The sequence below is a fragment of the Melopsittacus undulatus genome, chromosome Z (genome assembly GCF_012275295.1).
Source record: "Melopsittacus undulatus isolate bMelUnd1 chromosome Z, bMelUnd1.mat.Z, whole genome shotgun sequence".
In the NCBI taxonomy this organism is placed as follows: Eukaryota; Metazoa; Chordata; class Aves; order Psittaciformes; family Psittaculidae; genus Melopsittacus; species Melopsittacus undulatus.
In genome coordinates, this window is record NC_047557.1 from 27,490,391 (window position 1) to 27,509,897 (window position 19,507).

General features: G+C 38.7%; 2 protein-coding genes across 3 annotated transcripts in view; one reads left to right on the forward strand and one right to left on the reverse strand.

Moving 5' to 3' along the window:
• Nucleotides 1-621: 621 nt before the first annotated feature.
• Nucleotides 622-18,268, reverse strand: PTCD2 (pentatricopeptide repeat domain 2). Of its 2 annotated transcripts, none has more exons than XM_005155022.3 (10): nucleotides 18,163-18,268; nucleotides 16,057-16,149; nucleotides 14,326-14,455; nucleotides 13,280-13,397; nucleotides 11,788-11,866; nucleotides 10,516-10,607; nucleotides 6,668-6,781; nucleotides 6,025-6,099; nucleotides 5,103-5,216; nucleotides 622-3,733 (listed from the first exon to the last, which is right to left on the reverse strand). In XM_005155022.3, exons 1-10 carry the CDS (start codon nucleotides 18,266-18,268, stop codon nucleotides 3,509-3,511), a joined length of 1,146 nt encoding a protein of 381 aa, XP_005155079.3. In that variant the 3' UTR covers nucleotides 622-3,508. The 2 variants fall into 2 exon arrangements, with proteins under 2 accessions (XP_005155079.3, XP_033928859.1); XM_034072968.1 differs by lacking the exon at nucleotides 18,163-18,268 and adding an exon at nucleotides 16,625-16,687.
• MRPS27 (mitochondrial ribosomal protein S27) overlaps nucleotides 18,255-19,507 on the forward strand; it is a 47,296-nt gene continuing 46,043 nt past the window's right edge. Inside the window, exon 1 of the mRNA XM_005155021.3 lies at nucleotides 18,255-18,407. Within this exon, the coding sequence (XP_005155078.2) occupies nucleotides 18,344-18,407 (64 nt within the window). The 5' untranslated portion in view covers nucleotides 18,255-18,343. The remainder of the gene's footprint in view (nucleotides 18,408-19,507) is intronic.

The following is a 19,507-nucleotide window of genomic DNA, read 5'->3' on the forward strand; positions in this document are numbered from 1 at the left end:
GAAATAAGCATCCTATAACTGTCATACCACTTTTACCCTTCATGTAGACACCAAGTTCAGGTTCAGCAGGTTCCAATCCCATATGTCTGATTTGAGCAAATGGTCCCTAACTCAACTTCCCTCTGGCATCAGTGCTCTGCATTTATTTTGAGTTGCTGTTTGGCAAAAGGATTTAGGAGCTGACCTTACCTGACAAACATACAAAAGGGTCTGTAGTTAGAGCACCAATACTCACAAAAAACAGCACCTATGCTTGGGGAGCTGAAATCAGACTACTCCAATTTACACTGCATGTGCTGCTGGAATCATTAGGAGGTTTCAGAAAACTGTGCAGAGCAAAGACACACCAAACACTCCTGAAGGTCTTCATCTACCTATCTTCAATAGCATGAGCAAAGATAGATGTGGAGGTAGCATTATATCTCATATCACAAAACATGAAGCTAGTATCAGTAGTAGTTTTAAGTCTACCTAACCCCTCTTGCTGCTTAAATATACCAATCAGATGAAAATAAGGTGACTTCAAAAGTAACCTGGAAAGGAAGTAGATAGTCAGACACTTGTGGAGTTCTGAACACTGTTCATAAGCAGCAGGAGAAAAGAAACAGAGCATGAAAGGGGTGTGTGAGCAACATCTACTTTTAATAAACTTACTAATGAGTATGTGGCAGTACAATGGCATGTAAGCAGTCACAACAGATGTAGCTTTAAAACAAAGAAAGAAACAAGTCTTTTGTTGTTTTGCAATAAAGATTTTAGAAGGATGAAATTTGAAACAACCCTGAGGAAAAGAAAACCCCAAAGTCAAACCCGAAGTTGAATAGCTCTGGGCTTACACACTATAGGACTCCCTGCTTTCTGTAGTCCTGAAAAGTTCTACCAAGTCTTTGTTTCAAAAGTTATTTAAGCTTATGTAGAAGGTTCATTAAGTACACAAAAACTTTTCATTAGAGAGCTTTCCTGTGTGATCCTGTACCAATTAAGCCTTCATTTTTATTGTTCTGAAGCACAAGATTAACAGGAGCACAGAGGAAGTGATCCTTCCTCATCAAGACTCAGGATGCTTGTTGAGAGGAATATGAAAGAGGTAATAATCCATGGAGAATAGCAGAAGCATCTATAGCAGAGGAGTATCAGCCCTTTGAAGACTGCACACAATACAGATGCCATGTGAATATAAAAATAAATTGGTTTACAATTCAAGCTGGAAAAAGTGCCCAACTTTCTCTTCAGATGTATAGCAAAGGAAGCCTTTATAATTGTCATTGCCATATTAGAAGTAACATCAACAGCCTGTCTTGTATGTCATTGATTAGTATCTCCACAGAATACTCTAAAAACTCCATCATGATCACTGGCAAAGATGAGTTGTTTCAACAAATGTAGTAAGTTTCAAATAAAATGCTGTAAATCTATAGGTTTGCAGTCTATACCTATCACCAGCCATTCGGGGGTGTGAACTGATGCCTGGATTTTCCATTTTGAGACTGCAATGTGTTAGGCACAGGGCAAACTGTTCGTTCTGCCCTGCCTTTACACAACGGACACCACAGATGCAAGGTATCCCTGGAAATTGAGTCGGTAGGAAAGAATGATCAAGAAACGCCACCTGCTGTCTCCTGGATCACTGTTCTAAAAAGGACATGCTCTAAACTCATGTTTCCTTTTATTGCAGGAAAAATATATGAACACGATAAACAGCAATCCTTCAGATCCTCATTTAAGATACTTACTACATAAAGATTCAGGCAGCATTTCCTACAGAAGTCTTTTGCAGTGAAACCTAGAAAAAAAGGACAGCAATTCCCTTTGAAATATGCCTTGTTTTTTTTCTAATTGCTCCCCTCCTTTCCCTCCAAATAATAAACTGAATTTCAAAATGTTGGCTTCCCTTGAATATCAAGGTTCATCCTTGATTAAAACTCTATATAAGCAAAGTATAACTATACCACTGGCTGCAATAATATAGCACATATCTTTCCTTGTGGCTATCCCCAAGAAATGGTCTCTAGTGACTCAACCCAGGACATGCCAGCCACTCCAACCCGGCAAGAGTTTGGTTTCCTGATCTTGGACACTAGGAAACTAGATGTCAACCACACTTCAATGTGCTAAACTAAACATATGGTTGAAAAATCTTCTGCACCAGAGCCAGTGTGTTCAGGACCTGGATGCACCAAAAAGCAAAACTGTAAACATATGAAATCCAAGCTTCCCTGATGAACAAGCTGCTATGCAACTTGAATGAAACAAATTGGACTTTGTTTAAATTAATGTGCATAGATATTAGAAGTTGCTCTTTTTACCTCCCCTGTTTCCTAATGGAGGATGTTACCAGTCTTCTACAACACTTCCAGAGCAACCTTCAATATTTTCATGTTCAATTGTCTGAATTTTGTGTGCGTTTTCCTTTGAACCTACCTTTCTTGGGTTCCTGCTTTCTTTTCCTACTGAAGTATTTTTAGTTATGTAAGGGCACTGCCTCTCTCTTTCAAGACAGAGAAATGGTGCTTCCTTAAAACAGATTATAGCTTGAGTGAATCAGCCTCAAGAAAGCAAATAGTCAAGACAACAAAGAATGGAAAACATCAGTTATATTGGTAATTGTAATAGAAGTTATCATTACTTCAGTTACAGGTAGGACACAGTCTGAGCCAGGAGCCTAATTAATTCAGATTAAAACAAATATGTGAATCTCAGTCCAAGGATGAATTAATTTCTTGCAATTAATTCAAGTTTGAAAGTGTCAAATAAGGAAATTAAAAAGACTTGACCTTATGTATTTGTTCTGTAACATGCTAAATGGATAAAACTATCTTCTATTATTGCCAATAAAAATGTAGTTTTTACATCAAACAGTTATCCTGATAGTACTAGCCAACCAAGTAAACTGAACAGTAGTTCACATTTTTTTTTTTTAAACTAATCCTTGCCACACTGCAAGCAACCTTCACAAATCCTTTATCAAAGTTATCTGTGGAGAAAAGATTGGGAGCTACTTAAGGTTCCATATTGGAAGTGTTGGAATAATTTCCAATTGAGGGAAAAAGATGCCTTCTTCCCTCTGATTCTCTTGAGATATACAGAATTTGAATAAACAGTTAACTTCCATACTCTTTTATCTAGAATCTGGACTGCATCTGTCCCATTAGTTACAACTGATGAAGACCGAATTTTCTTCTCACAAACCACAAGTCAGGTCAGATACACAAATTATTCTGGTCATTTCCATAAAGATGTTTAGCATAGGAAAATTCTGATTTAAGTGCCTGAGGAAGAACTTCAAACCATTCTATCACCCCATTTCTGACCAACACATGACGAATACATGGTCATGACTTGTTTTTATCATCAAAATTAAAATGTGAAAGCTACATGATGTGTATTTAAAATGCAGTTTCACAGAAACAAACAATTGCTCATTGTGGAGGAGAGAAGAAGATAATTTTACTTGAATGTGGCTTCTAAGAGATGCTAACAACAGTTCAGTGTGTCATCAAATATTCAACTATTCCAACAATAGATTCGACCGAAGTGGTTTAGCAGCTTGATAGCCTAATAGTTTCTGATTGAAAAGCTTTGCAGGGATCTTCTTTGAACTAGGAATCTGGAAAAGCATGTCTTCTAGTGTGCACATGGTTATCCGTCCTGAAGCTTGTAGTTTCATATGAATATCTCTTAATTTGGCAGAAAGGTAGGCGTTTTCTTCCATCTTTTCCCTGACTGCAGCCAGCTAAGGAGGAGAAAATGAGAGACAGTTCAGCAAGTGAAGATCTCACTCAACCACCATACTGAAGGCAAGCAATCACACAAATTAAAAAAGAAAAAGGCACACAATGTGAGATATGTGGCTAACACAGTGACTAGTAAGAGAATTTTATGTGTCACCAAATACAATACCACACATTATATATCATCAAACAATGGTGGAAACGTACTGGCTATCTATTAGAGAGAATTTGTTAGATTAAAAACTTCCTCAAAATATACAGTCCAGTTTTCACTCCTAGTACAGACTATCACAATTATTTTTCTATTCAAACCCAGGAAACATTAATTGCTTCCTGAAATCTACTTTCCAGATCAGCACAATTCTAGTTATTATGTATCACACTAAATGTACAGAAAAAGTAAAAAAAAGTCAGATTATAGAACACTGAGAAGTTCTGTATGCCATATACAGTCTGAGCTCAAGTGTAAGTATCTCTTAAAAATTCTTATTTATCGATAACCTTTTGTTATGGATTAGGAATGGATTAGGACTAATGCTTAGTCTTCTTAGGAACTGTTCAAAATTTGCCTAACAAGCAAAATACAACACTGACAAACGCAACATTTATTGCAATGAATCTACAAAATGAAATGCTGCTTAAAAAAAAAAATTAATTTCAACACACCAGTTAACATACATGGACTGTGTTTTGAAAGATGTGTCCTACTTCTTTTTAGTATTTGTTATTTGTTATTTTATGTATCAGTTATTAATTTTGTTTAATAGGCGGCAGTGAACAGCTAAGTATTTAATTATTAACATAGTCTTAAAATATCTTATTCCACAGACAAGTTTCAGGAAAAACCGCAGCAATGCTTCCAAGCTGACAGGGGTATATATGTGCTCTGAAGGAGGTCTTCTTGGCGATCAATACTGTAAAAGCTTTTTTTGAATAGTAAAATATAGTAAAATAGCAAAAGCTATTCCTTCCCATATCACATTTCCCTGTGTAGCATCACAGGTCTTTGCAAATATTACCAACCTAACAATATTGCTGTGATCAGAACCTTATTCTCATTTTTACATCAAATGAAAAAAGCACAGAAGGCAAAGGATTAAATTACTTAATGCTACTAGGGAATGTTACATCTGCATTCAGATGAAACCTGAGCTCCTAAGAGCAAGATCTACAATAAAGAAAAGGGAAGTGAGCAGCTAACTGCTTTATCCAACAGTACAGAAAGTCAGCCAGCAGCCTTGCCATATGACTGCATCAGATTCCAAACAACTTTAGTAGGGTGAACTCAGGCACCTAAAGTTCTGTAACTGACCCACCATCATCATGGCTCAGCCAAATACCATGGACCTCCTCTCATTACTGTACACTTACCACTTGCTCAGAAAACTCGACTTTTTTCACAAAGGGAGGAGTATCAACTTTCACTGCTGCCTCTAATGTCCTTATTACTTCTTCTAGCAAACCAGATCTGAGCTGGACAAGAACCTTAAAAATGAAATAAAATCACACAAATAGTATTTATCATCAGAATGTAAATTTAAAGAAAAAAAAGTGTTTGAGGAAGACATGAAGCAATGCAGGAAAAAGTACATTTCTAGACATTGCACTGATAAAAATCCATTAATCATGAAGAAAGCCAAAGGAATGACTGATTTCCACAGAGATTTAGGGGATCTTTTTTGCAGCTAGGACCTGGAAAGGGTGAGCCGGAGACAAGGCTCCTCTGGCAGAGCTGCAATAGCTATTCTTGTGTAAACTGAGGGGTTTTTTTTCACAGCTTAGAGAAGTTACTTACAGGGCACATGCAGGAGACTTTCCCTCAGGTTTTAGACCATACAATTAAGGCAAAAAAAAGTTCCATGCAGATGAAGTTAAGGTTCAAAGGGCTGTAGGAGGCCTGAAGTGGGCAGAACACAGCTAAGGAAGGCATTTACTTGAAACTGTTTTTTTTAAACTCTTGTAGGAAGAAAGCAACAAGTCACGATGTCATAATTAGAAATTGTTCACAGCCTATACTCACAGACATTGGACTGGTCTACTTTTCATTCTTATCTATGGTGGGAAGCAATTTTAACAAATGGTGGCAGGGTGTTACAAATTCAGAAAGCACTGAAAATTTTGTCAGTACAACTGACAGAAATTGTTTGTTTGCTCAAAACCAAGCTGAGCAACAGTACTCGTACACAGCTGTGCTACTTAAGAAGCTGGACTTCTATTACTCTGCACAAGGGAGTATTTTGTCCAGTATAGCATACTTCTCAGCAAGATCCTAATACAAATCAAAGATACTTACTTTAAGATTATTGTATAGTCTGCTCTCTGTTTTCAGTATCTGGGAACAATAAAATTTGGCTTGTGAAACATCATTCTAGGAAGTAATTATAAATAATAAAAAGAATATGGTTAAACATGTGGGACACACTTTGACAAGAAAAGTTTAAGAAAAACAACAGTCTTTCACAACTTCCCCCTGAAGAAATGTGGAGAAAGACAAGCCATCTTCCAGGCAGTAGGACAAAACATAGCCTTTGAGTTTGCCTCCCAAGATATATATTTTTAAAAGATGATTGTACACATACTTTAAATTATCATTTTAATTACATTTAGAGGAAACCATCACTAAATAGCAGTATCTGAAGGACTGGGTCCATGGTGACATCCGACCTGCTGGCTGCACTCTTTTTACTGGTGTTGTTACTAGCACCAAATATCTGTGCATTTCACTCAGGATGCATGTTTGGATTAGAGAATTTCTACATTCACTTTATGTGGGAATTGTCTATAATCTTAATCTTTTGGGGGCCTAAAAATTCTAGTACTTGAAGTTCTTGCATATCTCAGTTATGCTTCCTCTAAGTTAGCTTCTTTTCACTGACTATCTTACAAAAATAAAACTAGAGAGATTCAGGCACAAATCAGAACAAAAGATACTGTACCTGCTTCAGAGCAGTTGCCACAGCAAAGCAGTATGCTCGCAGTGGTAATGCGTCACCATTTAGCTGTGCTTCTTCAAGCAGTTTCTCACAGATTTTGCAAGATTCCAGGTTGTCCTGCATTGAAATTTCAAACCTAAGTTGTACTTGCTATTCTTGTGATACGAAAGGACCATAGACAATTGCAATCACATTGAGAAGGCAATCAGAAGTCAATATACTGTAAGATACCAGCACTAATATTTTCAGTATTCAAGTAGCGCATCTTGAAGATATTTCCCCTCAAGATTTTTTTATTAAGTTTTTTTATGTTGCATCATGGACAAAAAAACTTTTGAGCTTTACGGTTTCCCACCTACTGCTAACAGCTGGATCAATAGATAAAGTTTTTCAAAAAGTCTCACCTAATCTTCTTTAGTGTATAAAGGGTTACTAAAGCTTATTCCCTTATTGATAGTATTTTATCTTCATTAAAAAAACCAAAACAACAACAACAAAAAACCAAAAACAAACCCATCAAAAACCCAAAATCAAAAAAAGAAAAAAACAGCCCCCAAAACACCACACATTTATTGTGGCTTTTAAAACAACTGGGTGACAGTTGAGTATCATTTCCCCTCTATTTTTATCAATTCACTAAACAGCTAATGATGGGTCAGATTCTCTATTGAAAATACAGGTAGGACCAGAAGTAGTAGAAAACAGTCTTGGGAACCTCTTCCTGTTGCCCATACCATAGATCCAAGGGTTTGGACAGCAGGCTGTGAAAAAAACTATGTAAAGATTTTAGGGAAGAAACTACAGAAGACTGAGTAAAGGATACCTCAGAGAAACATGGTAAGTTTCTCTGAAAGCCTTTACCTATACGGGCAGTGTTTTACCAAGGGGCAACCCTGAAGTGATAAATACTGCCTCAGCAGATGTTAGTAGTAAACATCAGCTTATAAACTTGGGTTGTAACATAATGTTGAGAGTCTTTGTATATTCATAGCTTTCTAAAAAAGGCACCTTCTACACAGAACTGGTAACAACCCTAACCTGACTGTAATCATCAATCTCTAGCTTTTTTTAACAGCAGACATCTTCTGCAGTTCTTTCTCAGCTCAGTCTACTGCCTCACTCCCCAGACACCAAAGCCACATGCTATTCCTGACCTAAAGGCAGCCCTGATTCATTAGGACTGAGAACTTCAAAAGCACGATGTAAATTATTAATGAGCTACTGTTTGAGGCCAGCTTTTTATCACATATACACCCAGTTTCATTGTATGGTTAACTGAGAAACCTGAGAAAGTTTACTTGAGTGATATAATTTTCCCTCAGCTAGTGTCTTTCGTACTAAAAATACAGGGAAATTGAAGAATACTTCCCTACTGAGTTTGGGAAAGGCCTAATTTAACATTTAAAATTGCAGAACTGATCCAAATCTGGAGAAGGATCAAAATAAAAAACTCTGGGGATCTCACTTTGCTGCGAAAGGGAAACAGATATAAGGAAACAGTCGTAGAACCTATGTAGCCTAGTTTCTTACTGTGTTCATGCTCTTTTTTCTCTGAGCTAAAAATACAGTTAAGGTCAACAGGCAGCCTGTCTCTCACTGAAGGCATTCATTTGGGTTTCTTTTCTCCACTCAGCTGCCCATTTCCATCAGGCATGCAGCTACAGATTACCTTTGAAAACCATAATCCTTGTCAAGTTTGGGTGCAATTACAGAAATGGTTCAAGTTTACTTGGAAGGGAAGGGGAAAATGTATGGGAGATGTCTGACAGAACATATCATATGTATGCCTTGTTTCTTAAGAAAGCCAGACTGTGAAACCAACACTGAGGCTCAAGCACAAAGCACAGTCTGAAGAGGGATACAGATCCAAGAGAAAGAATACTATCACAGAATCATAGAATCCCAAGGGTTGGAAGGGACCTCGAAAGATCGTCTAGTCTAACCCCCCTGCAAGAGCAGGGTAACCTAGAGTACATCACACAGGAACTTGTCCAGGTGGGCCTTGAATATCCCCAATGTAGGAGACTCCACAACCACCCTGGGCAACCTGTTCCAGTGCTTTGTCACTCTTACAGTAAAGAAGTTCTTCCTCATGTTAACGTGGAACCTCCTATGCTCCAGTTTACACCCATTGCCCCTTGTCCTATCACTGGATATCACTGAAAAAAGCCTAGCTCCATCATCCTGACACCCACCCTTTACATATTTGTAAACACTGATGAGGTCACCCCTCAGTCTCCTCCAAGCTAAAGAGACCCAGCTCCCTCAGCCTCTCCTCATAAGGGAGGTATTCCACTCCCTTCATCATCTTTGTGGCTCTGTGCTGGACTCTTTCAAGCAATTCCCTGTCCTTCTTGAACTGAGGGGCCCAGAACTGGATGCAATATTCCAGATGCGGCCCCACCAAGGCAGAGTAGAGGGAGACAAGAACCTCTCTTGACCTACTAACCACACCCTTTCTAATGCACCCTAGGATGCCATTTGCCTTGTCTTCTTTGGGAGAAATGTCTGTTTCAGTGTTACCTTTCTGTCTTTTTTCCTACAGTATTTCATCTTCAATGCTCTGGTTACTTTTTTACTCAGCCTAGATCATGGATTAGGAATTACAACAGGAGTTTTGATACACACACTACAGAGCCTGAAGTAATAATCTGTAAAGGTTCAAACAAAGGACAAGTTTCAAAGGCAGAAAAGGCTTGTGATTATCAGTGCTTGTAAAAACCATTTTAATGCTATTGCTCAATATGCTGAAATAAAAAGGCTTAGATTTCACAGTTATTCTGTGTAAGTGGGGAATAAAAAGGACATTGCTCTGCACAGAACTGGAAGTCTTTTAAATACATTATGGGCATTTTGCTGTGTTAGCTGTATGCATTTCAGGGCAGCACCACCAGTTACAGAAACTGGGGTATCTGGTTGTACAAGGTAGGTTAATGCTTTGGGTTTTTTCTGTTTATTCATTACAATTACATTTGGGTTTAATTCTGTTGCTAAGCTGCCTAACACTGCACTGGATGTATTTTGGATGTTCTTTTTTGGTCACTGGCAACTCCAAAATGCTGTGGAGACCCCATGTTGTTAATGCAGTTCTTTTTTCCTAACATTTGTCCTTGTTTCCACCACAGACAGCTAAGGAGCAAACAAACATCCCTCTGAAAACACACTTGAATAAGCAAAGGGGGTCAACAAGGTGTGCTGCAGGAGGTACTGAGCCTCTGCACACCATAATGCGCTTAAAGATGTTGAGTGTCTCATTGTTTTAAAGTGTAATGTTCACAAAGTGAGGTGGGCATTTAAAACAATGCCTTTTGAGTACTTTAGTCAAGAGGAGTTTCTAAGAGGGTTTTTGCAGGGATGCCCTGAGCATTTTCCATTGTTCAGTGTTGCTGCCCATTGTTGAAGCTCCTCAGAGAAGACCTCTCAATCTTCTCAGCCTCATCCACAAAATGTATCTCATTATATGAGAGCAATCTCAGGGAGTCATAGATTGGGTAAGATCTGCACAAAACCCATTTATTTGGACTCCCTGTGTGTTAGATCAAGAGTTGTTCTCATTCTAGAATACAGCTAGAACGAGAACAACTCTTGATCTACACACAGGGAGTACAATGCATCAAATTTGCTCTTCAGCACTTATGTCCACATACGTTTTTAGATATTTGCTTTGTGACATTAATTTTCATGAGAAGCTATACATGTGTACTCAATTAAGCAATTTAGGACTTAAATATGCCTAAAATATTTGTACTAGGTAAGAAATAATGACTGGGAAATTTTAAATTTCATAGAAAAGGAAGACATAGAGAAGGCATTTCAAATCCTTTTTCATCATGTAAATTGAAAATACTCACCAGTTTGTAGCATATTGCAAATGCAATTAGATAGGTTTCTTTGCTGAAAGGTATACTTTGTTTTTTCATTTCAATGAGAACTTCCAAAGCACCTATCAAAAATACATGAGTGTTATTCACTTCACAAATTTAAGGCTGTACATTTTGTAACAGGGGAAAAAAAATTAAATCAGCATGGAATAATCTCAGTAGGTGTATTTCAAAATAGGAATGTAACTGAAATTTGTTTTTTAAAAACAAAACAGAACATTTAAAAAAGTTTAATTTAGAGTCAGTTGGATGAAAATATTTCTTGCCAGCAAGAAGGTTTTCAATCTGCATTAGCATCTGGCCTTACTGTCCTAATATTTTCGTGCAAATCTAAAAATAAATTCTAGACACTTGACAAAGCTGCTTTCATTCTTCCCCACTGCCCAGAAAATCAGCCTTTTAAACACATAAAAAAAGCTTCCACTATTTTTTGGAAACTAACAGCTCCTCAGTAACACACATGTTCCATTATACCACCACACTGCATTGAGGCTCTGATACAGTTATTTTTACAGTCTCAACTTCTATGACAACCTCTGGACTTTGATTTGCCAAACATCAAGAGAGTAACCACTGTGTGTTCAACAAATTTCAAATAAAGGGATTTGCTTGAAAGCTTACTCCACCCTCAATTTAAGATTTTGTCATGGAATGTCTTTTCAGTCAGGTCAGATGATTCACCATTATCCTCAAAAAGGACCAAAATGATCTGAAACACTTGACTTAAAATACTGCAGTAGCTACTATGTATGGACACACCAGTAGGACAAACAAAGAAAAGACTGCAGCCTGGTTTTGTTATCCAAGGGAAAAAGGGTACTCTTTCCTGGTCTGACACAAATGCAGAACTGCCAAAAAAGGTTGTGGAAGAGCTTACTGTTCAAAAAACTATAAACCAAACTTTGAATAGAGAAAACAAAAAGCTCTGGAAATTACAAACCAAAAAGAAGTTAAGCCTTCAGAAAAGAGGGGTTAGGAAACAATCCCCGCTAGATAACTACAATTCTGTGCAACTAGGAATGGTAAGAATACCAGCAGAAATGCAAAACAAATACAGTCTTCGATTTTTAGTACACCCTACAGCACAGCTCATCCACATCTACACTTATATACAAGATGGTAAGCCTTTGAAACCATAAACCAATGAGTAATGTTCATTAAAATGTACATGTATTTATACACACACACTTACAATGAGCATTCTCCTCAAAATGCATTTGCCTCAGCAAACAGAGTACTTACTTTCAAAATGTCTCTTTTTAAATAACATAGTCATCAAAATATGGAATGATGTACTCTCCGAGAAAAAACCACGTAAATTCTGCAGAACAGACACAGCAAGTGTAAAGAAAGTTAGGAGAGTAAGCATTCTTACTGTACACAGCATCTTGCAGGTCTTCCTACTGAACAGTCTCATCTTCCTAAGTCCCACATTTAACATTCCGAGTTTCCTGACTGTTCCTCTGTCAAGTCACCTCTAAAATACCAGTGATTAAGTATAGTCAAAAGCTCTCTAAACTTAAGCAGGAATTTCCCAGATATTCCCCACTACCCGTTTTTTTAAATAACAGATTGTGACTTCTAAACTGATGCAAGCAGAAGTCACTGACTAATGGCAACTCCAGAATCTCAGCAGAAACACAGCTTGCAGGTCATTAACAGTATCTTTAGTGTAAGGTACCACCACCATGAAACCAAAAGAATTTTTTGCTCATCACAGTATCAAATGATGAACATATCAGCACAATGGCTGGAGAACAGAATAGCAGAAGAAAGAGCAAGTACATTTTACATTCCGCTTCAATGACACTGTGTGTTGGAAATAGCCATATAAAATGCCAGAGGTGTTAAGTCTAAATTTCTGAAGCAGTCTGAAGAAGTGGTACTCCAGCTTACTATCCATTAGTTACTAAGTACTGCAGGACCAGTCTCAATGAAATAGATCTTAAGTGAAAAAAAAATAAAAAAGAAACAAAAACCACACATACTTTTACATGTGCCTAATTTAACAATAGTAGCACAAGCGAGACTTCTCCCACTTCTGGCTAGATAAATCTCATGCCTTAATGGATTAACACTGTAGAGGTGACTTTCCACTGGCTGCCAGAGATTTTTGAAGACACGACATTATTGCACAGAACCTTTTATGTTTATTATACAGTGGGTGTGACTACTGTCTTGTCATAGTATCATACACAGCATTTTACAGATGTTCAGAAACAAGCCTTTAAGTTTCTTCAGCATTTAAAATGGCCAGGTTCCTGAGCTGATTAATATTACATAGCCACTACAGAGTTCAGAGAGAATCTGAAGTACAAAATAATGAGATACATATGTCGGTGCAAACAACCCAAGGGATTTCAGAGGACTACTATGTAAAAGCTCAGAACTGTTCATTTCCAAGAACAATCTAATGCATCACAGGATGCAAGAAAGCATGCATCAGCTGTGTTTATTTGAGAAATGTTTTAATCAATACTTATGATGCAATGATGCAGAAGAACAATAATATTATCAGTCAAACTAGCATTTAGTTTTCTTTTAATTACTGTCATGCTATTTTTAAGGTAAACCCCATGTAATTTGCATCCTCACATTAATATCATAGACATCCTTACTAATGCAACACATATACTTAAAGTCTGTAAGCCCATGCAGGGCTCATGTAGTACATGAATTATTCATATAGGACTATTAATAACAACAATATTTTCTAAATATATAAGCAAATTACCTGATCTTTGATAAGCTCTACTGCAGGTCGTTCAAGATCTAGCTCATAACAAAGCCTCATAAAGAGTGGCCCAAATTTAAAATTATGTAAGGCTGTGATTCCATTCTGCTCATGGTACCTATTGGAAAGATTAAAAAAAGTTAATCACACAGGGCATGGAATTTGTGAAGGGAAAACAGGTTTAAACAGACAGCAAGATCTGTATATGCAATGACAAGCACACTTCTCTATCTGCACCAGCCAACGACATTTAGATAACAGAAGATAAATTTTATGGAAAAAATACTGTTTTGATCAAACTAATAAATTAACTAGTAATACATAAAGTAACTTGCATTGGATTAATAGCGGAAAGGGTCTCTGCCACAAGAATTGCAGCTACTTTACCATCTATCCCCAGAGCAACAGCACAGGAAGTTGCAGCATTCCATTTTAGCAGCAGTACCTGTTCAAATAACTTTTTCTCTCCTATATTAAAAGAACCCCAATTAAAATGATAAAAATGAAATGTTTGATTTTTTTTTCTTTATAAGTCCTACACTGCAATTGCTGGGAAGGCTTTAATTCACAAAACCTGCCACTACTGCATCCATACCAGTTTATACCAATGGATGGCTTGGCTGGAAAGCATCACTGAACACATCATTATACCTGGCAGTGTTCAAGGCCAGGCTGGACAGTCTTGGGTGACATAGTTTAGTGTGTGGTGTCCTTGCCCATGGCAGGGGGTTGGAACTAGATGATCTTAAGGTTCTTTCCAACCCTAACTATTCTATGATTCTACGATGCTTCTATGTGTCACTGTTCATTCTGCATACAATAAGAAAGCACTTTGCTCTTGTAGCTTGACTCTCTTTTGATCTGAGAGTCTGTGAAGGGTTGGAAGATCCAAAATAAAACAAAATACAGCCTTAGTTTAAGGGATTAACTATGCATATGGCCACCGAATTAGGGTAAACCCTCAACTGCAGAAATAAACTGAGATGATCTAATAAAATCAAAAAAATAAAGACAGAAAAGAGTGTTACCTGGATTGTTAAAAATACCTGTAAATAACTTCTCTGGCTAGTTCCACATCAGATGAAGTCTGACATAAATGCAGCAAATTTTTTAATTCAGTTTTGAGAATTATTTCATTTTTCTTTAATTTTTCTTTAATACTTTTAAAATACGGATCTGAAAGTAAAACACATTATAGCAATAGTCTATAGACAATTCTTTTACCTGCATTGCATACTCGGTACCTGAAACATGAAGATTCAATGAGGAAGAAAGCTTGGTTTTTTTTTTCACCAAGAAAAATGAATGAAACTTCATGCCTAGGTGTCCCCATGGAGTCATGTCAGACTTGGAAAAGAGGATGCTTACTGTGAACTTAATTGCATTGTGTATGTTGTGTAATACAAAAAAATTTTTAAACTTCTGTAGTTAATAGAATAAATGTTACAGTTAATAGTTGCATAATAATAGCTAATAGCTATTATATACTCTGTGTAATTTATATATATATATATATTGTTTCCAGTTCTAAGCCAAGTTTAATAATAACTCTAATTACTCCTTTTCAGCTTCCAAGTATTAGACTAAACACAGAGTACAGAAAACATGCACACAGATAGATGCTTAGCATATTGTTTTAATTAGTCCATGGAAGCTTCAATCTGTACAAAATGAAAAGATCTACTGTGACCTGTAAAGTCAAATATTTGGCTTCTACAAACCTGTTTTAGCAAGAGTGATTAACCCATAGCAATAAATACAATTTGTGATATTCAATATATTTGAATTATCACATTCATCCTCCCTGAAGGGCAGGATGAATATTCCCCCATGTGAGTATGTCATCATCAAGCACAATATAGCAACATTATGACTTGCCACTGCCTGATTTAAACTCTACTTTCATTTAATACAGAAAAACTGTCCTGTTGACTTTACCTCCTACTCTGTCCCAGAAGACTGGTTTACACAAAACAAAATTTGATTATTTGTCTCTTCCTTGACATACACATAAAAACCAAAAACATCCTTTGGAACAATTGTCAATTTTAATCACTAGAACACCTGCACATGGTTAAACAGGTGCAGGAAGTGCAGTTTTACCAAACCTTTCTTGAATATTAAGGACAGATTTATGTTTATATTTATATTTATGTTCCTTAAAGAAAGGAATCTGTTTATTTTTTAAGCAGCTTGATAAAATCCCCATCAGGTAAGATCCACTGATCTTGCTCCTTTGTAAGTTCAGAAAGCCTAAATTTGTTTTCCATATTCTGAGTACGTATATATACCTAGAAGTGGGTGTACAATTGAGAACTTACATTAAGTAAACAGAAACAAATCTAAAAGAATAAGATAACTAAATTTACAGAGTAGATTAAGAGAATTACTGCCATAGGCATTCTCTGGATAGTTAAGCAGATATTAGATTTTGTATTAACTTTCTCTGATACCATATTTGAAGCAAGACTTGTAGACTGAAACGGTATTTTCTATTAGACTATCCGACAAAGTTGGAAAAGCAAGGGCACAAACACTTCTTATGTGAAAGTCTGCATGCTTGAAAACTTTTCCACATTTTCCAGCACACCATAACAAATATAGTTTCACTCTACAAAGCTGCAGATCTTCCAATAATTTTAGCAAAAAAAAAATTGCAAGAGAAAGATTGTTTTATATGGGGTTAGTTTATATCACATTACAATGATGGTGACAGTCTTATGTCTTAGGACTTATTCCAAAGTTGAGAATGGTGATGATGAAATAAATATTAATACCTTTATTGCCATGAACTTCATTTCTAATTATCACTTTCATCTGCTGAAATTCTTGTAACTTGATATCATCTTCCGTTAGCAGATACCTCTTTCCTACCATTAGAAAAAAAGATGAAGGTAGAGTTTTATGTCACACTGTTTTAATACTACTGAACTTTGCATTTATTAATTACTGTCCTTAATTACTGTGTGATGCCAAAACACGGGCACCATGACACTAAAAAAGACTGCAAAAATTGCAATTCCTCATGTGACTGACAAAAGTGCCTGAGCACTATGTCTCAGCTTCACAAAGTTAATGTCAACAAGGATGAAGAAGTATGTATTTACTAGACGTGCAAAAGAAAAAGTAGACACCACTTCTCTCCACCAAGCTAAGATACATGAGGATTCTGCACAAGCATAAGGTATTTCACCCCTTTCATATTTTTATAATGATTTGTCTTCTCTTTGTTCATCACAATGCACTACTGGCACAGGCTCCTCACATCTCCCCCTGTTGTAGAATGCATTGTTCTAGAAGCTCCAAATTCAGTAGAAAGACAAAAGGAAAAAATGCAAAGCTTACTATTTGGATTGTATTAACACTCAGGAGACCTAGTAAAACTGTAGTGCAGTACAGACATCACAGAAGACAGTCATTGAACCTAGAATCTCAAAATTAGCTTTGGGTGCTGACCTCAACTGTGCTATGTTGTAAGCTCCTTTAACTGAAGTGTCATGCAAATACTATTTGTGATTTTGTTTTGCTGCAACAAAAAAAGCCCTCCAGTAAATTTTTGTCTGCAACCAGTGATTTTGTAACAGAGAATCACTGTAATAGTTTATGTTGTCACAATCGAATCTTTTAAGTTTTTGGCTTCTTAAAGAATGATTCTAATCATGAGACAAGAGCAAGTATTACCCTGAGCTAGGTTATTTGTCCTCCTTCAGTGTTTCCCTAGCAAATAAAAACACTTGTTTTCTATGCAAGCTAAGCATGCTAATGATACATTTCATAAAATCTGAAGAAGCCTCCTGTCCATTAAATGGCATCTTTAGCCATTAAATTTAATGGAAGCAGTTTCATTGGGTAAGCAAATACACTTTATCCAGAATGAAATTGGTGTGGATTATATTGCCATTACTTCCCAAAGACCTACTCAGCTGGTCTAACAACACCCCTGTCCTGGGCCTCTCCAAAGCTGATGTGGGAATCATGCCAGTGCCTGGGCTGGTACACACACACCACACTGTGTGGACACTCAGCAGTCACAGGTGTGGTCAGAGAGCTTGGGACAGCAGAATTTCACCTTTCTTGAAATTAATTTGTTCTATTCTACTGCTTTCTTAAATACACACTTTACAGTGTTATGGAAAGAAACCAGTGCAAAGAGGGCTGCTGAGCAAAAAAAAAGAGGGAGATCAATATGATGATTGGCTCACACAGAGCAGGCCATCCCAGAGAAATTAACTGACCAACTGACACACTGTGACTCTCTAAAAGGAAGGCCAGTGAAAAGTGGTGGGTAGACCACAATGCATTGGGGATCTTCATGTTTCTGAGGTATCTTAAAGGGCCTGTAAACTAAGCAAACCCTTCACAGACGGTGGTACAGCAACCCAGGGACCCAGACGTGGCCTATAGCTGGAGCCTTCTAACACGTCCTTTCCACATGCTGAGAGAACACCTCGAAAGGCCTCTGAAGGCAGGTCACGGTGGTGACAGCCACCAGGCGTGTCTGGATAATGTTATTCTCCCAGAACAAAACTGCATTTATGAAGCTGAATGCTAATTGGGTTTTGGTGACTCCTATGCAGCCGAAGGCAAAGCCAGGATAAGCCGAGTAACGCTGCACCGCGCGACAACGCTGCCGCACCAGCCCGGTAGCTGACATCACCCGCGCGCTCACTCTAAGGCCCACCGGGAGCCCCTCAGCGCTCCCTGTCCTTCCATACCCAGCTCCGAGAGAGGCATCCCCACCGGAACTACAACTCCCGTCAGCCACAAGGTTACGACAAGCGCCCACCCTGCTGGGAATTGTAGTACCCGGGCCGGCGCCGCAGCCGGCTGACAGCCCAGTGTCCCGGCTGCGCACCCCGCCTCCGCCTCGCAGCCCGCGGTACCTCCAAGCACGGAGCCCCAGCAGCCGGAGGAGGGCAGGTGAACGGAGGAGCTCCGCACCGCCTCCCGCACCACCCGCCGCCACCCGCCAGCCAGCACCACCGCCATCTTGCTCCCGACTTGCCGGAGGCGGGGCGCTCGCGGACCTGCCCCACGCCGCAGCTCGCCTCCTCCCTCGGCACCATGGCCGCCGCCGTGCTGAGGCGTGCAGTGTTCTGCACCAGGAGGGTCCTCGGCGCCGCCGCAGGTCGGTGCTCCGTTGGCAGACGGCAGCAGCGCTCGGCGGGGGCTCCCACCTGGGGGGATTCCCTGAGGGGCGGTGGGGGCTTGACCGGGGAGAACAGGCCATGGCGGGACGGGTCCCTGAGTCGCGCTGGTTGGCCGCAGAGCGTGAGCAGGCACGGGGTGCTGCCTAGGGTCCACTTTGCCTTTATACAAATATGTGTAAAGGTGCAAGCAGATCTGAGAACGGCGTAGCACTAAACATGCGGTGCGGGAGAGTGTGCGTAATCTGTTTTAATAGATACTCCACCTTGCCGATTTCATAGCATAGTGTGATAGGAGCTGCCATTTGGGGTCACGGGAAGCCACGCGGGCTTATATGGGGTCTGCCGAACTCGCAGCAGTCGGTTGTTCAGCACAACCTACTAACTCAGGTGACAGAAGTGCAACCAAGACTTGGGTTTTTTAAAGCCACCTTTCAAAAACTCGTGACCCTTAGGGTGATGGGTGTCTTTAATTTTGCCTTTTCAGCTTCCCTCAGCAGGAATTTCACAGTGTTGCTTCTGGTATCTACATGCCCCTGTCTCAGTAATGCCTTTTTGCTTTAGCACTGGACCTCCAGCTTACCTGAGCAAAGCACTATCATGCAGGCAGTTGCTTGTATTATAGAAAACAGTTCTTTAGAGCCGTATCGTTGCTAGTGGTAGTCTTAGCTGTGAGTGGGCATACAGAAGTTTATCCTAACAAAAGAGCAGTACAAACCTATATCTTTTATGTGCCTCCTTCATGAACATAATTAGAAATAGCTTCAAAAAAAAAAAAACCCCACGAACTAGATAGACTGGATATTAGGAAAAAAAATCATCACCAAAAGGGCAGTCAGGCGTTGGAACAGGCTGCCCAGGGCAGTGGTAGAATCACCATCCCTGGCAGTGTTCAGAATCCGTGTAGATGAGGCCCTCAGTGATACGGTTTTTATGGTGGTCTTGAAAGTCCTGGGGTAATGGTTGCACTCAAAGGCCTTTTCCAATCTAGGTGATTCTATGATTTTGTGATTTGAACAAAAAAAAAAAAAAATGCCTCTTTTTCTTACTTTCCAACTGTTTGGTAAAGCATTGCAGCTTT

Coding starts and splice junctions, on each gene's coding strand:
- PTCD2 (XM_005155022.3), bottom strand. CDS start 18,268: ATGGCGGTGGTGCTGGCTGGCGGGTGGCGGCGGGTGGTGCGGGAGGCG. Junction 13,398..14,325: donor GCCAGAGAAGTTATTTACAG/GTATTTTTAACA, acceptor TCTTTCCAATAG/GTACCATGAGCAGAATGGAA. Junction 11,867..13,279: donor TAGAGCTTATCAAAGATCAG/GTAATTTGCTTA, acceptor TCTGTTCTGCAG/AATTTACGTGGTTTTTTCTC.